This window comes from Chanodichthys erythropterus, chromosome 12, assembly GCF_024489055.1.
Source record: "Chanodichthys erythropterus isolate Z2021 chromosome 12, ASM2448905v1, whole genome shotgun sequence".
NCBI lineage: Eukaryota > Metazoa > Chordata > Actinopteri > Cypriniformes > Xenocyprididae > Chanodichthys > Chanodichthys erythropterus.
In genome coordinates this window covers 33,851,568-33,878,255 of record NC_090232.1, presented here as the reverse complement: position 1 = coordinate 33,878,255, position 26,688 = coordinate 33,851,568, and the positions used below count along the sequence as shown (strand labels likewise).

The following is a 26,688-nucleotide window of genomic DNA, read 5'->3' as shown; positions in this document are numbered from 1 at the left end:
CATGTATCCTTTTTGGGAAAGGCAATCTCAGAAGACATTGTGATGAGCTAAAGAAACAAATCCAAGATGGCTGACAAGTCGAGAAAAATGCTGACTGTAACAAGGTTAGTAGATATGGGAAGAAGGAGGCGGGAACCGGCGAACGTTCAACAAAACTTTAATGTAAAATAAACAAAGAACAAAACGAAAGTAATGCCGGCAGACCCTCGCGGACGTCTGCCGGCCACACAAACATAATAAAACATAAAATAAAGTCCAGGCCTGGTCCTCTCTCGTCCTCCACGGTAGTCGCTCCTCCTTTATGCTCCCGGAGCTCCTCCGTGAGGGACTCAAGGCCGGTGCGCCTCCCAGGTGAAGCTCATTAACACTCGCGCCACCGGCCTCGCGCCGTTCCCTCACGGCTCTCGCCCGCCCTGGTCGCCACACTGACTATAAACAGTGTTGGAGAAAGTTACTGTTAAAAGTGATTCATTACAATATTGTGTTACTCCCTAAAAAAGTAACAAATTGCATTAGTTAATTTTTATGAAAAGTAATGTGTTAAATTACTTTTGCATTACTTTTTCTCACCTGGACTGAGTTTGCTTATTATTTTTTTTTTAAAGTTCTATTTTTGGCAAATGTTAAGGCCCTTTCACACCAAACGTTAAATGAATAAGCCTTAAGATGAAGGAAATTCATACGCCTGTACAGAAGAGCGCAGCTCAAACAAACCTTTCAGCTGTGCTACAATTCTGGATCCAAGAAGTATAGGATACGAGTGAAGGAAGTACTCTTATTTCTAAATCTAATCTAAAGTAATTTTTGCTCATTAGTATGCTTGAATTGAATCATTGAAGGTCAGCAGCAAAGACATTGATTAATAAAGTGAGATTAAATATATTTGTGTAATTTAATATAGTTAATTATTACAGGTTTGCATAAAATTCTGAGATTGCATTTCACTGTTTTTATTATTTTTTTTAGAAATACTGAATGTTTTTGTGCATGTGAGATGAGTAAATGCATGTTCACATTTATTCTAGAACTACAATAACCAATGTGGGACAGAAGAGCTCTCAGTCAATAAATGTGAAAAAGCAACTTGCGTTAATTATTTGAAAAAGTAACTTAGATATTTTGTTGTAAATTGAAAAAGTAATGCATTAGTTACTAGTTACTTGAAAAAGTAATCTGATTACGTAACTCAAGTTACTTGTAAAGCCTCACCCCAACACTGATTATAAATAAGATTTCATTAAATACTGAAATGTATTGACACATTTATTTTATGTAATTAAAAATGATATATTTTACTCAAAATGTATGTGTGCTTTATATAATTATGAGGTGTTAGCTTAGCAACATGCTAACATTGTAATAAAACAGTTGAAATCAAATGTGAATGGTCCACAGAGTTACTGCTTATAGGGTATTCCAAATTGGTTACTTTATTAGGCAGTAAGGTATCTTGCCAAGTTTTGGAAAAGAGTATTTATCTTTGTTTTTGTTTTGTTTTTTGGAATTTAAACTTTTAAAAATCAGTCCAGATCCAAACTGACACCCCTGAGGTAGAAAGGCATATGCTATTTTTATGTGTGCTTGGATGAATTTCGCCAGCCTCAATAACAATTTCTGCAGCTGCCCAAGAATATTTACCTTTGTCTGAGTAAAGTATAGCAGTCTATATAGGCATTTTACCACATGCATTAAGCTAAGGATTTTACATGCATGAAAAATGAAAGATTATTTTGGGTGAGGCCAGGTATTAATTTGAGAGTCAATATGAACTTGTAAATACGTGTGTATCTGTGTGCCTCTTGTTCAAGAGTGTTTAGGTCTGTAAGAAAGGGAGAATACTTGTGTGTGTTTGAGACTCACTGATTGCGTGAGCATATTAGTGTCTGTGCCATCAGTGGGCTTTCATGGAGGAGCATTTGTGTTGCATTTTGCATGACTTGAGGGCTTCCTGCTTTGGCCTGTCTGTTCGGCTCTCGTCAGCACTGAGCTCAGTGGAACGGTCCTGGATTGCCGCATTCACTTCCACACACACAAGTGTGTGCAAGTGCAACAAACTGTTCCTCACCACAGACCAATCAAATAATGTTCAAAGTCAGGATGTCCTATTTGTGCCCAAGTCCATCCCAGACAAACTACTTACTCTAATTATAAGTGTAACTGCGCTGTCACAATGCATACGCACACCACATGACTTCTCATGGAAAGACTTCTATTAGTATCTATGGAAGAGCACATTAAATACTAAATAACTCCATATTCACATGTGTGTGTCTGTGTGTGAGAGAGAGCACTTAATGCACTTTTAATGAGGCTGCCTTCAGTCCCGGAGGCGAAACGATGGCTTGTCCCATCTCTGCATCTGACAGGGTGCAGAGTGAGCTATGAATTATTGCTTATTAAAAGAACTAATTACTCCCCTCTTCTCTCTGCAACATTTATTGGACAGAGGTGCAATTTAGGTTTCACCAATGAAGATGTGACTGTGAAGATCGGCTGAAGAAATTTCCGCTGCTCTACAGGCAAAGAAAAAAAGCAGCAGCAAAAGCCAAGTAGCTACTATGACAAAAACTAAGCGCCAATAATAACAGAAATGCAAAGAGCGGATAGTGTTGCTAAGTGCCAAAATGAATCGAACCGTAATAGCAAAGCAAACAACATTCACTTTTTAAACAAACAAAAATGAAATGGTTTCAAAAATTCTCAGGAATGCCTGAACCAGGACATGCCTTGTAAATCGTCTTGTCTAGTAAATTGAGCTGTGAGTTTGGCAGTGTACTGGATAAATATTGGATGTGCCGCTCTAATTGAGCATTTCGTGTAGAGTTGCTGCTGTGACTCTGGGGGCCTCTGGGATGGGAAAGGCTCGTTTTTGAAGCGACGTGCAGCATTTCACCTTAAGGAGCCCACAAGGCGTTTTTAGCTCCCTACACTGTAAAAGCTTTCAAACCTCCGACCCGCCTCTGCTACATGATCAATATTGCAGATGCCGAAACGCATGAATGTCTGCGAATGCGTTTATTGGGGGCAATCTTGAGGAGTGTTTGAGTGTGTGCAACGTCTCCAGTGTGCTGCCCCCTAAATGTCCGTCTTTCGCCTTGCACACATGGGCAAATGTTTCCGCACAAATCTAGCTGTGGTGGTTTTATTTACTTTCTGCAAACAGTTGCTCCATGGTGCCCAATTAGGTGTTTGCGTTGGCTGGAATGAAAGACTAGTTGTCAAACGTTATATTTTTGGATGTTGATAATATAGTAGCTTCACTGAAATTGTTGCTGTCCATAATTTGCTTTTGGTTTTTTTCTTCAGACAAATTATTTTAATATACAGAAGAACAGCCCTTTGCCAGATTCTTCAATTAATCATCCACATTTCATGTGAAGTGTGTTCGCCATCGCTGTCTCTTTATATGAGACGCATCTAATGCCTTTAAGAGAGGAGACAGGCTTTCTGTCAGTTTTTTTCTTGCTGTGAGTGATACTACTCCGCATAGAAAAGCACAGTGGCAGTTACTCGTCCCATATGTGAGACTAAGTAATGGAAATATCTCCTCATGTAGAAACTGCTTTAGTGAGGGTATTTTCAGTTGTGAGAACAAACGACTATGAAAAATGAAGCACTTGAGTTTTTGTTCTATTCAGTAACAATGAATGGGGATTTCAAGCTTAAAAAAAATACAAAAACATCATTTAATATCATAAAAGTAGTCTATGACTTCATCTTATATAGCCACACAATAGTTTTGTGTGATGAACAGACCAAAAAATCACCAATTTAAATATACAGTAAAAAACACGTTTACATGTACACTTTTTTTTGTCATTCCGATTAAAATCATTCCAACTGAAAGATTAGGTGGACTGTTTACATGAGACGTTATCTAATCCGATATGGTGTTTACATGTGCTGGCACTTTCAATCGGAATGACTTTGTGACATGCGCACATTAGCTTATGTCCTATATGCCGCCTTTTATTCCTGTCAACATGGAGTTCCATTATTTCTTATGCGCTATTTTTATGTAAAGTGTTGCTGTTAATCAAGCAACAGCGTTAATTTGTAGCATATTACTGCTGGAAGGTATGAGGAAAATACGGGCTCAGGAAGCTGACCTGTTTGGTGGCTGTGATCTCAAGGAGCATTTCAACACCTCCTTCCTCTGTAAAGCAGAAGCGTGTGGATGAAGGTCCGAAGTAATGATACACTAAGTTCCTTTAGTGTATTTAATAAATGTGTTATTTCAGTTTCACTCCAGTTTAAATTTGCCGCCGACATTGTGCATTTTGACGAACCCTGGCCTCTTGACGGGATGACGTAGACCCAACGTAATCGGTTTAACGCGTTTACATGGCAGAATTTTTATTTTGTTCGGTTTATAGAAAGGTTTATCCCACCCCTCTCAAACGATTACAATTTCATTCGGTTTGGGCATTTTTATTCCGATTGAGGTGTTTATTGCATTTTCATTCGAATTGGACTTTTAAACCGATTACAATGCTCCATGTAAACGCACCTGTTACACTGAAGAAATAACATAATAGCCTACAGTTTTTACAACATGAGTAAATAATGACAGAATCTTAATTTTGACAAATTTCAAGATTTTACTTTAGATTATGCAAATCATAGAAAAACAAAGTTGATTTTGAGTGATGTGAAAAAAAACCCTTTTGATATGCAACTGTACTTTTCAGCTGGTTTGGATTTCTGAAAGATGCTGATAGCTTCTTGATCTTAAGGCCGGAACACACCAAGCCGACGGCGACGAACTAGTGGCGACGAAAGCAGACTGCGGGGTCGGCTGGCGTCGGCTGGCGTCGGCAGCGTCTGGGTCCAAAGTTGCCCTGACACACCAAGCCGACGTTCGACAGCCGACGGCCAAATAGCACGTCCGTTCTGCGCCTGCGTGAGATGAAATGCCTTTCCATGCCAGCAGGTGGCAGTAGTTTGTGTTCGTTGCTATGGTTCGTTGCTAGGGAGACCGGAAGAGCTACAGGGATACAAAACATAAACAAAGGTGCATGAAAAACCAGTTCTCGCTCATCACATACGGATTCGTGTTATTTCAAAAATGTCCGACACGTTGCAAATGGCACTGGCTTTGTCAGCCCTTGGTCTTTTGCTTGTGGAAGAGGAAAAGAAGAAGCGGATGAGAAAAATACGGAGAAAGCGCACTAAATGGGTGAAACCATGGATACTCCAGAGACAGGCCCAAGGTGCTTTCCCGAACCTGTGTCGAGAGCTCGAGTTACAGGAAACTTGTGGTTTTAAAAATTTCGCTCGGCTTTTTCCCACTCAATTTCACATGTTAAAAGAACTTATTAGTCCAATCATACAGAGAACAAACACGAACTACCGGGATTGTATCTCCGTGGGGGAACGTCTGATGATTACACTACGGTTCTTGGCAACAGGTAAGGTTATTCGTTGTTTGAACATTTCATTAAAACACCTTTTCAGTTGTGTTTATTTTGGTGTATTATGAAGCATTATAAAAGTGAAAAGAATTTTATTATTTTGTATCCAGTTGTAGCCTACTTTAAAAAGACACAATGTATAAAACATTATTATGGTTGTTTGTAGCACAATGTCTTTAATAACTGATAAAAAAAATATTTGCTTTAATGTAGTGTAGTACAAATGCATTAAAAGTGTTAGATTTGACTCTGTAAAAGGTGTGGAAAATTAATAGTGGAGTTATGTGTTTGTAATCTTTGCAGGAGAAAGCTTCAAGAGCCTTTCTTACCAATTCCGGGTGGGAATGTCCACAATTCAGCAATTTGTTCCTGAAACCTGTGCAGCAATCTACCAAGTCTTAAAAGAGAAATACCTAAAGGTATACATGTATCTGTTTAATGTTTTTTGTTTTAGCCCAAAAATGAGCAATTTTTTTTGATCTCTCAGATATTGTTTTAGGAGGCCTCTGATGTAGAAATTAAAGATTTTTCAGTTTTTTTACATTTTAATAAGGGTAATTTTAGGGTCTTATATTGTAGTAGATAAACTGAAAGAATAGACAGGATGGTAGACCATGTGTCGAGGGCAGAGATCTAAGTATTATCCATCAAATTATAATTTCAATGCAAATAAAATTCCACTACTACATTCAAACAATACAGTCTGGCTGGCCTATTATGCTCTCTACTTATCATACTAAAAGAACACATTCATCCCCCCAGAGCACTTACAGGTTCATATTCAAGACCATTCATACCTGTCCCTGAACAATGCAACAGGCATCTCCCCAAAATCCAAAACATAAAGAGCCTAATGCTGACCTATAAACACTTCTTCAACCCAATAGCATTGTGAGGACGAACAATAGAACCCATTAACTATGTAAATGTGATCTTGAGAGAAAAAAACATTTGCAGGCATTTTTTTTTAAATTTTTGAAAGTGATGTTGTAATTCTGCAGAAGTGGGCTTTGCAGGGTTAATTCAAGAATGTCAAAATCACTGAGTTATTAATGGTCTGACGAGTTAAACTAATTTCTTTTAATTATATTGTTTTTTAGTGCCCAGACACAGTGGAAGAGTGGCAGCAAGTAGCCGTTGGATTCCAGAATCAGTGGCATTTCCCAAATTGCCTGGGTGCTCTGGATGGAAAGCACATTAACATTCGTCCCCCTCCAGGATCTGGATCTAAATTCTTCAACTACAAGCATACATTCTCAATAGTGCTTATGGCACTGGTAGACAGCAACTACAGATTTCTGTATGTTGATGTGGGCTGCAACGGGCGCATTTCAGATGGTGGAGTGTTTGGGGGATGCTCATTGCAGGATGCCTTGGAGAAAAGAACATCCAACATTCCTGCACCTGCACCACTTCCTGAATCAGACCAGCTGGCCCCTTACTGCATTGTGGCTGATGAGGCATTCCCCTTAAAGGAATACCTCATGAAGCCATACCCGAACCGCAAGCTGTCTGTAGAGCAACGCATATTCAATTACAGACTTTCGCGAGCTCGAAGGGTGGTTGAAAATGCATTTGGCATCCTGGCAAATCGTTTTCGCGTCCTACTAACCACCATTAATATTCAAAGCACTGCCAAAGTGGAGGACATTGTTTTGTCTTGCTGTGCTCTGCACAACTTTCTGCGCAAAGAGTGCTGTGAAGTGTACATGGCAGGAATCGACCAGGAAGAACAAGATCATGACACTGTCCCTGGAAGATGGAGAGAAGACCCTGGCCTACAGCAGGCCTCTCTGCCACGCACAACCAACAGTACAACACACGCCAAACAGCTCAGGGATAAACTGTGCCAGTACTTTAATTCGGACACCGGTGCAGTGCCCTTTCAGTGGGGCAAAATATAAGCATGTAGCAAACTTGTTTCTTTCCCTTGACCTTGGTTTATGTTTTATAACAATGGTGTGAATTTGCAAAATAAAGTTTATATTTTTACATCATTGTGTTTTGTGATTTTTTTTTTACATAAAGAACAGTGAAGTACCTTTTACACAAAGTCAGTGTTTTATTTTCAAATGTGCAAAAATAGCATTAAGGTAATTTACAGAAAAATATCAACAGTTGGTATTTAAAATAAATAAAATGTACAGAAATATAAACTTTGCATAAGTACTCTAATATAACGTACAACTAAGCGTGACATATTTACTAAATGCTACAATATCTGTTTACAATTTTGCTACATAAAAAATTACAAGTGTGTATACTGATTGGAAGATGCATCCAGTGCATGGTTGTGGCCCACTGAATATTTGAAAATGCAATTATCAACCTCATGCTGGAAATGTGGCAGTAGATGTGGTGGCAAATTCCGCATTCTGTGTTCAAGATTTTTGCAGTAAGCTGAGATGGCATCATTGGTGTTTTCCTGTGATGCCAACTTTTCCAGAGTTTTGCCGATGGTGCGCATCAAGTTTGTGGATTCCTCGCTGGAGGATTCGTCTTGCATCTTCCTGCGCTTCCCTGGAGGCTTTGGTTTTATGTTGGAGCTTTGCAAATGGTCCTTTCTCATGGCTGTGGACTCAGTTCCACAGATGGTGGATTCAGCCAAGGGTGTACTTGACCGTAGGTCAGCATCACTGAAGCTGGGGTCTTCATGGGTGCCAGTCCAGGTGTCACTGTTGGTACCATCTGAGGGTGAACAGGAATCACTATCAGCCGCAGGTTCCTTAAAAAACATAAGATACAAATGTGACAAGTTAATGTAATGGCTTGACTTAATATGCGGAGTTACTTGTGAATAGACTCTTTTAAAGAAGCACTTGCCATCTTACAAAAAGCAAAATGTTTATTTTATTCTGAAATTAAACAATAAATAAATAAATAAATATAAATATATTTGTTTATTTACCATGATCATTAGATTTGAAGTGCTCTCCTTCCTTTTTGTGTGAGGCTCTAGAAACTGCAGGCGGTTCAGGATCCATTGCTGCCTGCCAGTCTTCTGAGCTCCAGAACTTCCTGAGGGTCCTTGTTTCTTATAACGCATGTATTGGGTTCGCAATGAATCCCACCGCTTCTTGAGCTCTTTTTCTGAGGGACAAAGTAAAATTTTGTAAGCATTAAGTGTTATGGCTGCTTATTTTGTCACTTTAATGAGTATTTGTTATGCCAACAAATGTTACTTTTTGCTGTATTGTTAATTATATTATTAACAATTTGATTAACTTTAATATTATTATGAAATATGAGATGCTAGCACAGCACATATTAATTACTGTCTGTTTCCATAAACAAACTTAGTTTGGTACACACAAAACACTAAAATGGTTATATTAGTTTTACTATGGACTATTGAACAATTACAAACAAGCTTTCTCAATTGCCAAAAAGGAAATCTTACCTGATATGACGAGTTTATTTTCGATCTCACGCCACAGTTCAGCTTTCAGCACACGGTTGACATAACATTTTTCCGTAATGTCATACAAACCCGGCCTTTCCTGGATCATGTTGATCAATTCGTCTTCACTTGCCTCGTTCCAGATAGCCATGTCTTTCACGTACCTAAGGTAAACAATGTGTGTTCCCTCTTGACTTCGTCGTTTACTTGCTTCGTCACTTCCGTTTTTCTTTTCTCATGCACTGGTTCGCTAGCTGAACAGCCAATCAGAATGATCATATGGCCCGACGGCCCGACGAGGTCCAACGCCGATTCAACATTTCGAATCGGCCGAAACAAAGCCGACGAGGACCAACTTCAGCCGACGGTGCAGAACACACCGAGGAAACTTAGTCGGCCGACGAAGAAAAACTGCCCGACGGCCGACCGTCGGCTTGGTGTGTTCCGGCCTTTAGAGTGCATCGTACATTCTGTAAATTGTTCAAATATTATAACCTATAAAAAAGAGCAGCAGATTTCATGTATTAGATGACACTGAAACAAGTGTTTGTGTGGAAGTGTGTTTTGTGTGTGTGTGTGGTGTTGAGATGTGTGTGTGCCTCTAAAGGCTGTGATATGACAGGGGTTAGATGCTGATAAGGTCAGTACAAACCCCCTTCTTTAGTTCTCTTTCAGCACCTGGAGTCCCGGCTCGCTGTGGAAGACACTGATCACAGAAATACCTGACATAGAGACTCCAGTAAAGAAGTTTGTGAGTGATTTCTGATTAAGTTCTGTTAACAACTTGGCCAACCTGACTTGAACTATTGGCTTGAACTGTATCCTTTATCATCTGTAATGTTTTTGTTGTGCTTTTTTTCTTTCTTTTTTTTTAAACTTGGAATACCTCAATTAAATTTCAAATTAAAAGTGCCAAATAATAATTTAGTTTCTTGTTTATTTTCCGCAAACACCACATCATTGACTGAAGTAAAACTTTGTGTGAGTGTTTCAGCGGTAAAACATAAAAAAAATAGGATATCTGAAAATAGAAATGAGCTCTCCACAAGTTCTGACAACTTCTAAGTTATGTGTCAGCACTTAGAAATAACTAAATCCATTAAAGTATATCTAAATGGGGATAAGAAGGAAGGGCTAATCTAGTCAAAATCACCGTGGACCTCGCCAACGATTACCCAGGAATTTCTCCATTGGAAGTGTTGAGGGACAACGCCAATATTCATGTTATCGGCCTTTTGTGGTACCGGACACTGAGAAAGAGCTGAAAAGCCGCTCAAGCTGGGCTGTGTTTTCCCAGAGCAGAAATTACACCAATCTCTATAGACACGGTTGACAGATAAAAATATTTTCTCTTTGAAAAATTATGCATTTCATCAAAAAATATTACAAAAGAAAAACTGAATGACTGATTTAGAAATACCTTCATCATCTGTGAGTATTAAGTCAAAAAACACACTCACATTTTAAATTCATTCAAAATGGAAAGGGGGGAAAAAATCAAAGCAAAGAAAAATTGATATGTACCCCCCAAAACGTGTGCTGGATGCCCTTTTGCAGGGCACCGACTGAAACAAAATACCATCATATTCCCAAAGCAAAGGGATCACAGATTACAGATCACATGGTGACGGACATTCTCCGACTCCTCCACTTTATAACAGCAATAGATTTCAGATGAGGATCAACACTTTGAAACCTAATCGACGGCCCGGGGGCTGAGTTCTGCTATAGAGAGAAGCGAGAGAGACCGAGCGGGAGAAGTTGGGAAAGAAAAAGGGATTGAGGTCATTGGTAACATTTACAAATTGAATGTGTGATCAAAGTGTTAAGCCTGAATGGAAAAAATGAGGGGGGGTCTAGACAGACAAGGTGTGGACCCCAAATGTTATTCATTAGGATTTCCTTTTCCTCCCATTTCTCTTTCTTTTTCATGCTCTCCCTGCTCTTCTTCGTGCCAATCTGTGACTGATTTGAGCGTCTGGTGCTGGAGGAGTCGGTCGCCAGGGGGAAACGGGATCCTGACGGGGCTGAGCTGGACTGAAAAAGCCTGGAGCAGAGAGAAAGCGACCGGGCCCTTTCACATTAGTTTAAACTGACACCTCTGCTCACCTCAACGGAGGCCGCACTGAAACTCATACTGCTGCCAACCGGATTCACAAACCTGGTTGTGCGTGACTCTGGCTTGGAAGACCGCCGCTATGGTTTCCTACAGGCGATCCAACGTCAGGTTTTAAACACAATAAACAATCACATTGGTGTATTCCTGGGTTTAATATTGCAGCAGGTTAAAGAGCTAATATTTCATTTAGTATGAAATAGGTTTACCATGAGCTTGGACTCAAAGACCAAATATGTCAAAAACTAGCGTAGGAGGATTAGCGAGAAGAGCTTTCAAAATGTATAACTGATGTTTTTTATTAAATAAAGCTGTGACTGAAGCATTAACAATAGAATGTATAAAAACTATAGCTAATTTGGAAGAAATAACTTGAAGGGATAGTTCACCTAAAACCTTTTATTTTTCATTCAATGAATGGGGTCCAAACAACATAGTTTTTTGGATGAACTTTCCATTTAAGTGGGTCAAACGCTATGGATTTTTTGACGTAATATCCATTGACAAAGAAATGAGAATGTCTTACAGAGAGAATATTTCCTTTCACCTTCAGATTGGGTCAGAGGTTGCAGCAGTGATATCTCCACCTTCACACCCCTAAATGAATATGAAACACCAAATTGACCATAGCTCACCCCTGAAAGTGCTCCTTGGACCTACAATTCCGATCTTCAAAGCTGACCAACTTCCTGTGCTTGGCCCCCTGGTTGTGACCACCCCAAGGTGAAGGGAGGGGGGCGGCGAATTGCTCAAGAGAGAAGCAGTGGAGGAAGGGGAAGATTTTGGCCCGCAGTACCTATTAGCCCTAATTGCTGGATGGGTGAAGGCCTTTGAAGGCACAGTATTTGTCCCAGGGCCTTTAATGCTGATGAATGCAAAGGTTTCTTTGAGTTGTCATTGGCAATTGAGTTGGAATCAATATTTACAAAACAGATACACTACTCCGGACGTAGAGCTGGACGCTAAAGTGTTTAAATATGTGGAGGGAGAGCATATGAGTAATTGCCATGAAGTTGGCATTGCTTTTTTTGTTTTATATCCTTTCATGTGAAGTGAATTTAAATATATTAATATTTGAGGCATTTGAGAAGTTTATGAGAATCTGAATGCAACTTGGCTGTGAACATAAGCAATAACATTTTTTGATAAGTTTCAAAAATACACTGGACAGGCCCGTAATGATTAGACTTATGGTTACCCTTAAAAGGCATTGGGGTTAATTTGTCCTAAATTAAACGAATTAGGCATAGGAAGAAACAGCCTCCCGCAAACTTTTCTGCTTTTAATCTTAACGGTCTGAAATTGATTCAAGCTGATGAATTTGTGATCGGTTATGATTGATTAGGCCGCAGCCAGGAAGAGAAAGGACTGGCGTCAAATTCACATTTCGCAGAAAAACAGGCACCCTGCATCCATCCATTATCATCTCTCCATTCTCCTGGGAGGGAGGAGGGACAAGAAGAGAAATGAAAGTCAACAGCGGTGTTTAACATCCATTGAAACAGATGCCTCTTCATTAGGGCTTGGTTCAAAGCCAAAATGGCCACCGGTTGCTGGAGGCAGTGCATTATGGGATGAGGACAGAGGGCAGGTACTGTGTGGGGTGATTAAGGCACTGAATAAGCAGCATAATAACTCGGAGAGGTTCCCAGCACTTGCACAGTCAAAACAGAAACATGTGGGCTAATGTTAGGGTTTCAAACCCCTGGCCATATCACTGACACTACAGAGCTCGAGGTAGGCACGGTGCTAAATCATAAACATGTTGCCTGGGATTCCCTTGGGTTGTCATGAAAACTATGGATAGTCTTAAATCACAGTGTTTAAAGCCATAACAACAAGACAGAATCTGACTCCAGAAGACTCTGTTTGAAGCGTATGCTGGTACATTTGACACTTCTTTTAAATGCATGAAACTGTTTCAATGCACAATTGAAAATATACTCTCCAATGAAGAAAATATTATTCTATACAGGTACCTGTTAACCTTAAAACCCCACGCCGTGTCCTTTCAGAGCAAGTGAATTTAAAATGTTGTGACTTTACAATAAGCTCTAACCTTTTGAATATTTAATTACATTTATTATAGCACATATGGTTAGTCTTCTCTGGGCTTCAGAAAGACATTGCTGGCAGACAGAAAGGAAAAGCACTATATAAGTCACTTTAGAGGTGCCAGCACTGATTAAAAATTAATTTCATTTTTTAGATTATCGTGTTCTTGAGTTTTGCTTTTGGCAAATTATATTATAAAACATACATGAATAGCATACCAAGACAATATTGTTCAAGTTAAATCATTTAGTTAACAACAGAAAAAAAAAGAAAAAAAAGAAACAACAACAAAACTGAACAAAAAAATGTACACAGTAATCTTTCATTTTTTTTGTGTAATGGCACAAGCAAGATAAATTTCCTCAGCTTTACTCAAGTTCCACTTTCCCTTTAAATGTTTAATTTAGTCACAGCTATATTAAACCAATGACACAAGAAGACTATAGCAAGACAGTAAATTAAAGCCAATGCATTACTGTCTAAATGTGTCAGGAGTGTCAGGTTTTGCCTACAATTGTAAAACATGAAATCACATACATTGTTGGATCCCCCTGAGGAAAAAGCTTAATATCGTAATGAAAATCTAAAAATAAAAAAAGCTTTCTATGAGGGTTAAGTTTAGAAGATAGAAAATATCTTTAGTTGAATATAAAAAATAATGTTGATGGAAAGTCCCCACCATGATAGAAAGCAAATGTGTTGCAAACATATCAGTTGTGGAAAAAATGAGAGAGGTGAAAAAGGTAAGGAGGATAAAAAGATATATTACGCATTGATGCAAGTCAATGCAGCAGAGATAATGAAAAGACAAAGCAATGGAAAGCAGGCGGTGATACAGCTGGAATGATATGAGCTGATGTGGTCAAACTCAGCACATGCATTGTAGTAAGGGTCAGCAGCTTCATGTGGATATGCATATGTGTAAATATAGTCATTTTTATTTTTTTAAGACACTTTAGTTTAGACATGGAGCTGTCTGTAAAAACCAATAAATAAAAACAAACAAATAAAAAAACGTAGAGATATGCCACAATGTAAAAAAAAAAAAAAAAAAAAAAAAACGCTACAATTAAATAACTAATTAACTGTGAATAAATATAAATGATTTAACATTGCATTACATGTAATTTTACATTAAAATACTGTCAAAATAATGTTTTTTACAAGTAAAAACTATGAAGAATTACCATATAATTTACGATAAAAAAGCTGTAAAAGCACATTCCCAGAAGTGCCTGCATGATGCACCATATATGATTATATTTTATATAAATAATTTATTTTTTTTTTCCAATTTTTGTTATTAGTAATCTACATTAGGGTGGTTTATCAATTACATTTGACATTATGTCAATTGACTTATTGGGGTCACTATGGACAGCGCCACAGCCACTGAACTGTGTTACAAGTGTTGAAGACGCAGATGCTGGTGAGCTGTAGCGTGTCCTTTTGGCAACTGCGCTTGCACAGTCATAACCTACTCAGTGCCCCATGTAAGCCCAAGGAGAGTAGTCCTCCACACCAAGGGATGGAAGGGACAAGGCTTACTCTGGGGACGGGCATAGCTGCTGTTCCTGTTATCATGACATTTCACTGGGAAGAGTGCTTCTGATCTCAATTCCCATTGTTTTTCAGCCATGACCATTGTTGTTAACGCTGAGGAAACATGCCTAGTCCAATGGAGAGGGACACTACGGAGGCACACACTGTTGAAGGGGAGGAAACGTGTGGTGGATACACATATTGACTGACCCGCCAGGCAGTACTACATATGGAAGATCTCTGCAGTAGGTCCTGCCTAACCAGGGAGGAGCTACTACCAATGCAGAGATGGGGCAGAACAGAACTGCCCGGGGAGAGACACGGGTTTACCGACAGAGAAACCATATCGTGGATAGTACACATATGTGATCCTTAAGCTTGACTGACTCAAGCGGCTTGAAAGGATCCCAAAGAGGGGATGAGGTGTGGTCTGGGAGGTCTTTAACCTTCTGGCACCTCTCAGGAACCTGATGACCAGGTCATGCTTTCCAAGTGACCTGCCATCAACAGCATCATGATGTGCTATGATGGCGGCAACATACACTTTCAAGGTGGAGGGGGACAGCCTCTGCTCCAACCTCTTTTGCAGGAGGGAAAGCACAACCATGATCAGGCATTCCCGGGGGTCTTCCCGTCGAGAAGAACACCAGTCAGTGAACAGACTCCACTTCAAAGTGTAAGGTCACCTGGTAGAGCACTCTAGCTTGAGTGATATTATCTACCACCACCGGTGGAAGGCCACTTAAGTCCTCCGTGTCCCATCCAGAGACAACTTGTGGAGGTTCTAGAGGTCTGGACACGGTTGCCATATAGTGTTCCGTCCTTGAGAAAGCAGGTCCTTCCTCAGGGGAATCCGCAAGGGAAGGGCTGTCACGAAGAGCATCAGGTCTGAAAACCATGTCCGGGTGGGCCAGTAAGGTGCAACCATCAAGACCAGCTTCTTGTCCTCCTTGACTTTGCACAGTGTCTGTGCAAGCAGGCTCACTAAGGGAAATGCATACTTGCTTAGGTCTCAAGGCCAACTGTATGCCAGTGCATCCGTGTCAAGGGTCCCCTCGATCATGGAATAAAACAACTGGCAGTGAGAAAACTCCTAGGAGACAAACAGGTCTATCTGTGTGTCCCCGAATCGACTCCAGATCAGCTGGACCTTGGGGTAGAGTCTCCTTTCTCCCAGTAGCGTGAGCTATCGTGAGAGCGCATCAGCAGCATGATTGAGCTCACCTGGGATGTGAACTGCGCAAAGGGACTTGAGTGACTTGAGCAGTTGATGTACACAACAGTTTCAGTGTTGTCCATGCAGACCAACACGTGCTTGCCCTGAAGTAATGGTCGAAACCGGCGCAAACTGGTGAACAGCACTGCCAGCAGCTCCAGGCATTTGGTATGCCAGTGCAGTCAAGGTCCCATCCAGGAGCCCAAAGTTGCACGCCCATTGCATGGAGGCATCTGTAGTAATAACAATATGCCTGGACACTTGATTTCAGGGCACTGAAAATGCTCTGCACAGGAGAATGGCTTGCTCTTCTCCCAGTTGACCCGAAGCCCCAGATAGCTGAGGTGCCCGAGCACCAGGTCCCTGTGTTTGCATAACTGATGCTGATAGTGAGCTAGAATGAGCCAGTCATCAAGATGTTCAAGATGTGAATGCCCAGTAAGGCAGCCTCCGCGACTTTGGTAAAAATGTGGGGAGACAGGAACAGCACATCGGGGAGGACCTTGTACTGACATGCTTGACCATAAAAAGTGAAACATAGGAACAGTCTGTGTTGAGGTAAAACCGAGACATGAAAGTATGTATCCTTCAGGATGATCCCTGAAAACCAATCCTGGAGGCAAACACACCTGAGGATTTTGTTTCTGCGTGAGCATCTTGAACAGGAGCTTAGGGCCTAATTCACAACACCCACCATCCCCCTAGGGACAGGCTCTCTTGCGTCCTTCACCAGGAGGACTGAAATTTCAAGAGGTGCTTCTTTGTTTGCCACTGAGGTAAACTGGATGCCACTGAACCTGGGGCGACGCCTGGTGAACTGAATCACGTAGCCGAATCTGACTGTCTGAATGAGCCAATGGGTTGGGCTGGAAAGCGCTAAACAGACTCCCATGCTCCGCACAAGTGACACCAGAGTGACAACAGAAGTAACCGTAGGGGGGGCAGTGAGGAGCGCTAGGGCCTAAGTAGAGGCAGTGAGTGTGATGTGACACTTACCTGGCTCCATGGGTCCCATGAGGTACTGGATAGGGAGATGTGAGGATGCAGTGTGTTCTCGAAATGCGTAATCCCTGCCTGTGGTGAATGAAGGGTGGCTGGGAGTGTGGAAGCAGGGTGTCACTCACTGCCAGTGTATGCCAAATATGGCCCAGAGGCTAAGGAAACTGCTCTAGGGTAGTGCTTGCCCTAGGACCAGAAATGGAACAGAAATAAAATGAAACTAAAGATTCTCCACCAGCCCCTCCTCTGGGGAAAGGAGTGGTGCGTTCACCATCTCCTTGCTCAGAGCACCTTCCTCCATCTCTGGGCCACCAGTTTCAGGGGCGATTCGATGGACGCTTTGAGGGTTTAGCAGCGGCCTGGATGGGGTGCATCGCCTTCTTGAGGGGGGAAAAACGGGAAGGATGGGATGACTCCGGTCATCCCGCTGGGAAAGGATGTGCTTTATGGCCAAGAACTGCTGTGCGAAATCCTGGAACATTGTCGACACCCCTGGAGATGGGGTGTCGAAGAAGCAAACTTTGTCTGTGTCCTTCATCTCAGCCAGGTCCAACCAGAGATGGAGCTCCTGTACCACCAAGGTGGACATCGCCTGGCCAAGGGCCCGATGTCTGCGGTGGCCCAGGCAAGCATTGCCGTTAACTCTGAATCCAATTAGGGATGAAATGCTGCACTTCTTTGCACAGGTCTTTCTGGATGCTCTCTGGTGATTAGTTTCCCGGGCGAGACCTCAATACGTCAGTCAATGTAAAGCCAAATGTGACTGACTGAATAGGAACTAACCTCATTGGTTCTTGCGGAAGCTCAAACGTGCTGCGTAAAACGAGAATGAACCTCATTGGTTCTCGCATATCAAACAAGCATGCTAGAGCTTCTGTTTACCATAAATGATGCATGTGTTGACAAATGTTTATATGTGAATAAAAGCCTAACCTAAATATGTTTATTATATAAAGTGATCATGTTGCTTTAGAAAATTTAGACTAAACTGTTCAATACATGGATTAGTTTTACAATCTCTTTCTGAACTTTTTAAAGCATCAAAGTGGTAGTTGCATGGACTGTTAATGGAAAGACAGAAATCTCTCTGATTTCATTTAAATATCTTCAATTGTATTTTTAAAGATAAATAAAAGTCTTACGGGTTTGGAATATTTTTATTTATTTTTTTTTTTTTACAGTGCATTTTAATCAAATATTTTAAAACTAAAAATGTTTTAAAAACAGCAGTTCCACCTCAACAACCTCTCTCCACCTCATTGTCTGTCTAGAGCTCTCTCGCCCCACAGAGACACATGCAGCATTTCTAGCAGACACTTGGTGTGAGTTACGCCATGAATAAACTCACTAAATAAAAAATCATCCCAATCTGATCCACTTTCACTCACTAAACCTTTTCATCCAATCTGGGTTGCCATGGGGATGACCAATTGCATATCATATGCATGCCTGAGCTTGGGCAAGCTCAGAGCACAACGCAGAAATGTGTTCTACTTAAAGTGCTAATTTTACATATTTAATGCCAGACACAGCCATTTCCATATGAGATGGAGATGTAGAAAGAGAGAAAGGGAGAATAAAAGAAAGATCATGTTTGAGCGGCAAAGTACTCATTTCTTTATTCTATTGCCGCTCTTTGTGTCTTTTCTGGACACTTATGGCATTCCATTTTTAGCATGTCCAATTCCTAGAAAATGACAAAGTATATTTCTTTTGACTTGTGTTATTTACTGAGCTCTGTAATTAAGGAAGAAAAAGCAAATCAGCCAAAATGCATCCTATCACATTCACTAATCTAAAATAGCAAGCTGAAATAAACAGAGATAAACAGAGAAAAAAACATATTTTGGTGAACTATACATGCCACCCTTGCTTTCATGGTTGATTAGGGCGATTAGTGGATTTAACAATGTTATTTTAGGGGAGCTAAAGTGAGATTAGGGCTAAATGGGATGTGTGTAGTGAGGTAGAAGACGGAGGGGTTGGTCCCAGTTCTCACTGCAAGGAGTTTGGGTGGTACAGAGTGAGTTAATGTGTGTTATTATCTCTCTTCCAGCTGGGTCCTGACTCTCTATTTCCCTCTCTCTGCATCTGTGTCATATTCATACACACATTTGTGGAGAATTTCCATTGACTTCTACCAATAATGGACCTCATTAAAGTTCATTGTATAGACCAAAAAGCACTGGGACAAGATATCTTCTCTTGTGTTCCACAGAAGAAACTTTCCTTGTAGGGACTAAAATTAGGCAAAATCTGACATAGACATGTACAGACAAACACAAGTGCTTATGCTTTATTAGAAACACCTTGTGAATCTCTGTTGAGTAACGAGTACAAATGATAATCATGATGCAGCAAAAAATATCAGAAATGTCAGAATCATGGCATTTAACACAAATTATGTCTAAATGTAAATCTTGAGTACATTAAACACACACACACACACACACACACACACACACACACACAATCTGCTGGGTTATTTAGGTCTTTCAGAACAGGTTGTGCATTAATGGTAAAAGCTTAAAATATAAATGTGTGTGTGTTCAATCTAATGTAAAAAACAGCATGTGTTTACAGTCTCACTCTGACATTACGGCTGTGTCCAGATGCACAGATGGTGCACTGCCTTACACCCCAATGTGGTCATGCGGTCATTTACTTGTTCCTAAAAGGATGCCAACTTCAAGCTCAGAGCCATACGGTTACACTAAATTGGGGGTCCCATTACTAAAGCCTTCTGGGTTGTAGCAATTAGCTTGTATATCTGGAGTGGAGTATAATCTGCTGATTGTTAAGCTCTTTGATTGGTATTTGCTGTTTGTATACAGAGCATGGGAACTAAAATTTGCATATCTTTCCTGGAATAAAGTTCATACCCAGGCTAATACAAAGCGGCTGATGACAAAAGTAACATGACATTTAAAGTACCAAGCTTGAGTTAAGCATTCCCAAAATGTTCCCATGAAGCGTTAACTCTCATAAGTGCGTCGCATTTGTACTCTGTTTTTAATCAAACCCCACCTAAATAGCATTATTTTAATGGTTTAATGTGTATATTTCATTCTCCAAACACACTCAAACTCTCTTCACCTCTAGAAAGCTTTGCACTTGTTTAAATCTTTCCCTCGTTTCTCCATTTCAAAGCTGAGCATGGTGACTTTACAGCACATGAATTTCAACTTCAGTGTAATTAGCTCACTATGTACTAGCAGAAGATCATCTGGAGATTTTCTGCTAGCTTACGGGTCACATGCAGAGGATTGGAGGGGTTAGAGTCTGAAAAGTTCTGCGAGCGATTTGGTACTTTTATTCAGTGTTTGTGTAACAGGCAGTGGAGAGATGGCATCTATTAGTGTTATGTAACACTCTGTATCTGTAGTAAAATTACAGAACTGTCATAAAAAAATGTTAATACATCAGTCCTTATTTCACAGCACTTCCACTTGTGTAGATTTCATATTTGGAAGTCTCTAGGGATGAGTGATGCCATTCAATCTAATACCAAGAACAAATAAGGCACGTATTGCCAATATCAATACCGATCCATCTATAGTTATTACTAATTACAGAATTTAACATGAAAAACAGAATTAACATGAAATAGTCCTGAACAAAAGTGTTCTTCAACATTTCTGCTGTTCAGATATGAATAATGATGCAAACTGTTTTGAAGGTCATGATACATTACTTTTTGTGTGATTAGTTTTATGATCTCTTTATGAACTTTTTGAAACATCAAAAATCTCTCAGATTTCATCAAAAAGATCTGTGCTCTGAAGATGAAAGTCTTACAGGGTTTGGAATGACATGAGGGTGATTAATTAACGAAAGAATTTTAATTTTGGGGTGAACTATCCCTTTAATCAAACAACAAAAGACAAAAAACTACTCTTGACTAAGGATACAAAGGAGCGGACATTTTCTGGTAAATTTCCAGAAACTTTCCAAAATTTCCCGAAACTTTCCAAAATTCTGAATTTTCCATCCCTTTGCATTCCTACTCCTGAGTAAATGACTTTTGTAACTGTAATAAGGATTAATGTTTATTTAATTTGTACAATGAAGAATATATTTTACATTTGATTACTTTATTTCTGTACCTGAAAACTACTGTTAGACCTACCCGAAAAGCACTGTTTATTTCAAATGCAACTTTGTTCTGTTGAATTTATGTACAGTATATGATGGCCTGTTGAATGTTAAATGGATCCAATCCATGTTCAATAGAAATTATTTGAAGATGCAGCAATAAACTAGTTAATACGCCTTAATGCATCCGCTTTTGAACCTTCCTAATTTAAAACAAATATCGGAATTGGAATCGCCAATAGTTGTTTGTTAAAATCAGTATCGGGCAAAAAAATCGGTGCATCCCTAGTAAAGATATTTTGAGATATTTTTGAACAACACTTTCTGAATGGAAACAGTGACAGATCTTCACTTCCATATTGTGACGTACTATACATCCAAGTGTAACAGATTATTGAAAAGAAAAAATGTATAGGGTTTGGTTCTATCCATAGGTTGTTGATTGAATTTTGAGATGTGAAAGTTGCACTCAAAAATGAGCTTGGAAATTTGAGTTATGACATTTTGTTTAAACATTACAAGGTCAAATAAAAATGTTAAAAACACCCGAAACATGCATGGATGCACTGCTCATAATAAGATCTATAACATGCATTTACAAAATGGGTAGGTTTCGCCAGCTTTAACATCCAAAAGAGCAGCTTGAGGAAGTACTTTGCACTTTTCACCCAGAGAGCAGAGCAATCAGGCAGACAGATGTGTGACAGCTGAGCATCTTGGAGCTCAGAGAGGCACTTGCTACATGCATGGCAGGACTCTGCTTCTAGAACTCAGAGTGATGCACACAGACAGTGAACGGCAACAGAGGAAACAGAGCTCTGCTGGCTGTGCATTGCTCAGCTTGATTCATCAGTTAAATCATCTCTATAACAGACAGAGTCAGAGAGAGAAATGAGGAGCTTGCAAACTGAAGAGGTGGAAGAATAGATAAAGCAAAGCAGGAAATGGTTGCTGTCATACGGTGTCACATAGCTATTTTTACACCATCACATTGCTTTCCATTCAGGGTGTATGAAACCCTGCTCCAGAACAACGTAGCACCGGAAAGTGATGCCATAGGTGTACAGTGTGAAGCTAGACCAAATGGTTTAGCAAAAAAACAAAAAATCATAAACTCCCCCAGTGGTCACCTCATTTAATATTCATGAGGTTTGTACAGTCACAGAAACTTTTACTCTCACTAACTTGCTTCTGTCAACTGCTTTTTCACTTTTCTATAAAGCTATATATAAAAAAAAGCTAGAGGACAAAAACATTAAAGGGTTCGTTCACCCAAAAATGAAAATTACTCACTCTCATATCGTTCCACACCCGTAAGACCTTCGTTAATCTTTGGAACACAAATTAAAGGTGCCATAGAATTGAAAATTGAATTTACCGTGGCATAGTTGAATAACAAGATTTCAGTACATGGAAATACAGTGAGTGTCAAACATTGTTTCCTCTTTCTTATGTCAATCTCATTTTGTGACGCAACCGTTGGGTGACTGTGATGCAACAGTCGGGATCATTAATATGTACGCCCCCAATATTCGCATATGCCAGCCCATGTTCAAGGCAGACAAGCCAGTATTAACGTCTAGATCTGTGCACAGCTGAATCTTCAGACTAGATAAGCAAGCAAGGACAACAGTGAAAAATGGCAGATGGAGCAATAATAACCGACATGATCCATGATAACATGATATTTTTATTGATATTTGTAAATTGTCTTTCTAAATGTTTCATTAGCATGTTGCTAATGTACTGTTAAATGTGGTTAAAGTTACCATCGTTTCTTACTGTATTCACGGAGACAAGAGCCGTCGCTATTTTCATTTTTAAACACTTGCAGTCTGTATAAAACATAAACACAACTTCATTCTTTATAAATCTCTCCAACAGAGTGTAATGTTAGCTTTAGCCCGTTAGCCACGGAGCACTATCAAACTCGTTCAGAATCAAATGTAAACATCCAAATAAATACTGTACTCCGATGCATGATCCGATGCATGCATGCAGCATGCATCATTGCTTTATGCAATGTATAATAGAGTCACAAGCTCGGGAGCGGGCAGCGCGAGATTTAAAGGGGCTGCAGCCTGAATCGGCGCATTTATAATGATGCCCCAAAATAGGCACTTAAAAAAATTACTTAAAAAAAAATCTATGGGGTATTTTGAGCTGGAACTTCACAGACACATTCAGGGGACACCTTAGACTAACATTAAATCTTGTGGAAAATAATTCTAGGGCACCTTTAAGATATTTTTGATAAAATCCGATGGCTCAGTGAGGCCTCCATTGACAGCAAGATAATTAACATTTTCAAATGCCCAGAAAGGTTCTAAAGACATATTTAAAACAGTTCATGTGACTACAGTGGTTTAACTTTAATGTTATGAAGCGAAGAGAAACTAAATAATGACTTTATTTAACAATATCTAGTAATTTCAATACACTGCTTCATGAAGCTTCAAAGCTTTACAAATCTTTTGTTTCAAATCAGTGGTTCGAAGCGTGTATCAAACTGCCAAAGTTACGCCCTCTAGTGGTGAACCATTGATATTTCGAAAAACTTATGACATACCGAAGCCTCATTTACTGAAATCATGTGACTTTGGCAATTTACATGCTCTGAACCACTGATTCGAAACAAAAGATTTGTAAAGCTTCGAAGCTTCATGAAGCAGTGTTTTGAAATCATCCATCACTGGATATTGCTAAATAAAGTCTTTTTTTTGGCGCACAAAAACTATTCTCATCTCTTCATAACATTAAGGTTGAACCACTGTAGTCACATGAACAGTTTTAAATATGTCTTTAGTGGCTTTTTGGGCATCTGAAAGTGTTAATTATCTTGCTGGCAATGGATGCCTCACTGAGCCATCGGATTTCATCAAAAATATCTTAATTTGTGTTCCGAAGATGAACGAAGGTCTTACAGGTTTGGAACGACATGAGGGTGAGTAATTAATGACAGAAATGTCTTTTTTGGGTGATCTAACCCTTTAATGTGTAACGCAATAATAGACAAAAAAAGAAAAAACAATAAGAAAAGAATGGTTTGATAGAGTAATATATGGCAACAAAATGGCCTGCTTCAATTTTATGACAATTTTGGAGCACACAAGTGGTTAAAAGATATGAATCTTAGCAGAGTGAAAGATTGTCAGGGTTAGTTCAATTAAACTAAACACATTCCTTGCCCTTAAGGCTCACCCCCAGTTACTAACATTAAGTATTATATATATTTAAGGTAACAGAATCCCGCTGAAGACGTAGCTGACAGTCTTCTCTAGTCTAACCTGAATGGATACCATTGTGCACCACCTGAAAGAAACAATCAGATAACTGATTCACTCTATTGTTCACTGATGCATAGACAACGGCCTCATGAAGAAACGGCAGTCTGTCGCTTCACTTTAATATCCTAAAACCATCTTATTTGTTGAAAAACAAATCATAATTCAATTTAATCACTAAATAGCCGGTAAGCCTCTCAATCAATAGTTCTTTTGATGGACTGGTTTGAGCATTAGACATGCGATGACAACTAAATCCAGAATCATAATCCTTGCTGACAGGAAAATATAAGTCTCCAACATAACAATACTTTCAGGCAGCTATTTTACAAACACACTGCCTTCAACCATCTTTATTTGTTATTCTCTGGGCTGAGGCACTTAAAAGTGAGTGTGGAGTAATGGATGGACTAGTTCCTGTGAGTTATGTAAGATAAATATGTGCGATGGAGAGATGCAGGAACACTACAGGCCTGAGGGCAGTATCTAATTGAATTGCATTTACTTCACTTGTCCAGGCCGTATGCCTGAGATACAAACACACACACACACACAGGAAAACAAAATCTGAACTGTTTTAACCGAATAGTGCAGTTATATGCGAATGAAATAAATGCAATGGAGAAGGGGAGATAGAGTAGGGCAGATAGAGAAAGACAGAGAAATACAGAGAGAGAGAAATGAAGCTTCAAATCCTGCAGCTTTATAAGGCCAATGACAGAGAAATGCCATGGAAGATGGAGTCCTGCTCCTGAAATGGCCTTTTGGGAAATAGCCCTGCTTCAGCTGTAAAGACTGAGGTCATTTGACATTTACACTCAGAGTCATTCAAACTGCACTTCACATTGCCATCAAGCTGTCTTTAACATCCCTATTTGTGTTTTGAAGCAAAGCACATAACACTGCATTACTCCAGATATCACATGGTTAGTTGAAGCATAACATGCCTATGGATTTTTTAAATCAATATCAAGATTTTTAGAAAAGATTTATATGAATGTGCATATCTTAGGTTCTTGGATATTCAATTTAAAACCAATTTTTATCTATTTATATATATATATATATATATATATATATATATATATATATATATATATATATATATATATATATATATATATATATATATATATATAAGTAATAATTAGTAATAATTAGTTTAGACAGAGTATAATGTGTCACACCACAGGGAACTTAAACTGCTCAAATGTATTTACCCTCATCTCAATTGATCATGACTCACCAATGTCACAAAGAAAGAAAGACAACCGTTTCGTAATGGTTATTTTTTAAACATTTATTTAGTAGCCTCTCAAACTCAGCTTCTACTTGTTGTTGTCGTCTCAGCAGCTTGAGTTAGGTTTTATGTTTGTTTCACTGGGTTTCAGTGGCCTTCGGGCAACTAAACCATTAAGCTATTCAGAGGAGTTAATGCACCTAGAATGAGTCACTGCATTCCCTTACAAACTGTTCATCTGAGTTAACTTGACAAATGCACTTTGTGGTGGAGAACAAAGGATGATACAAGAACACAGAGCACTCGTTTAACTTAATAATATGGCAAACTGAAGGTAATGAGAAAAATAAACCATGAATTGCATTTTCTTTATTTCTATAGAAAACATGGTGGATTTTACATAATGATTTCATAAGAGAGTCAAAATTTAGGCAACAAACTAGAGGTCAAAGTGTAATGATAATACTATTTTTCAAAGTTGTAAATAAAAGAGATTATAAGAGTAAGTTTTACGATTTGTAGTATGTTTTACAAGAAAATACCATTTCAGTTTTTTTACTTCACAATTTCACGTTTGATTCAATGTGTTGGCAAATCGTAACTAAGGTTTTTTTGTTTGGTGCCTAATTTTTTTTCATACGATCTGCTTATGCCCCAGTGGCGGTTAGGTTTAGGAGTGGATTAAAGGTGCTAAAGAGGATCTTTTCATTGACTGAGAAACCAAAGACTGTTACTGAGTTTTTGAAATGAGCGCATGCGTAAGAACAACCCCCCTCCTTCGAAGGAACGCCTCCCAAAACTCATAAACACTCATATTTGAACACGAGTGTTTACCACCGGCATTCGCTGTGTTGTGTTAGTGGATTCATTATGTCGGACTCACCGCAGTAACTCATAATCTGCAGTTGTTACTCCTGTCTCCTGACAAAAACATTGCATGCGGTGCCTGTGGAGTGTGGAAAGTTACTGGAGCGCGCAGCCAATGATTGCATAAATGATTGGCTGATGTTTTTAAGGCCCTACCTCGTGCACAGATGATGTATATTAATATTATTCCTTTCAGTGCACCTAATAAATAGTCTTTTATCAGTTAGTAAAGACAGTTTCAAGTAATATTGCAAAAAATGTATAAAACAAAACATCCTCTTTAGCACCTTTAAGTGAGGACCTAAAATTTCACATTATTCATCAACCCAATCTCAAAGGAAAATGTAGCTATTTTACGAGGTGGCTATTTCGTATGAATTCCTGCGATTTACATTGTAAAAATTAATACGAAATCGCCACCTCATAAAATAGCTACGTTTTCCTGTGAAATTGGGTTGTG

The 26,688-nt window shown here is 39.3% G+C and overlaps 1 protein-coding gene across 1 annotated transcript; it reads right to left on the bottom strand.

Moving 5' to 3' along the window:
- Nucleotides 1-7,380: 7,380 nt before the first annotated feature.
- On the bottom strand, nt 7,381-9,245 carry LOC137033166 (transcription factor Adf-1-like). The gene is made up of 3 exons (XM_067405336.1): nt 8,815-9,245; nt 8,323-8,504; nt 7,381-8,139 (listed from the first exon to the last, which is right to left on the bottom strand). Exons 1-3 carry the CDS (start codon nt 8,963-8,965, stop codon nt 7,663-7,665), a joined length of 810 nt encoding a protein of 269 aa, XP_067261437.1. The 5' UTR covers nt 8,966-9,245; the 3' UTR covers nt 7,381-7,662.
- Nucleotides 9,246-26,688: the final 17,443 nt, after the last annotated feature.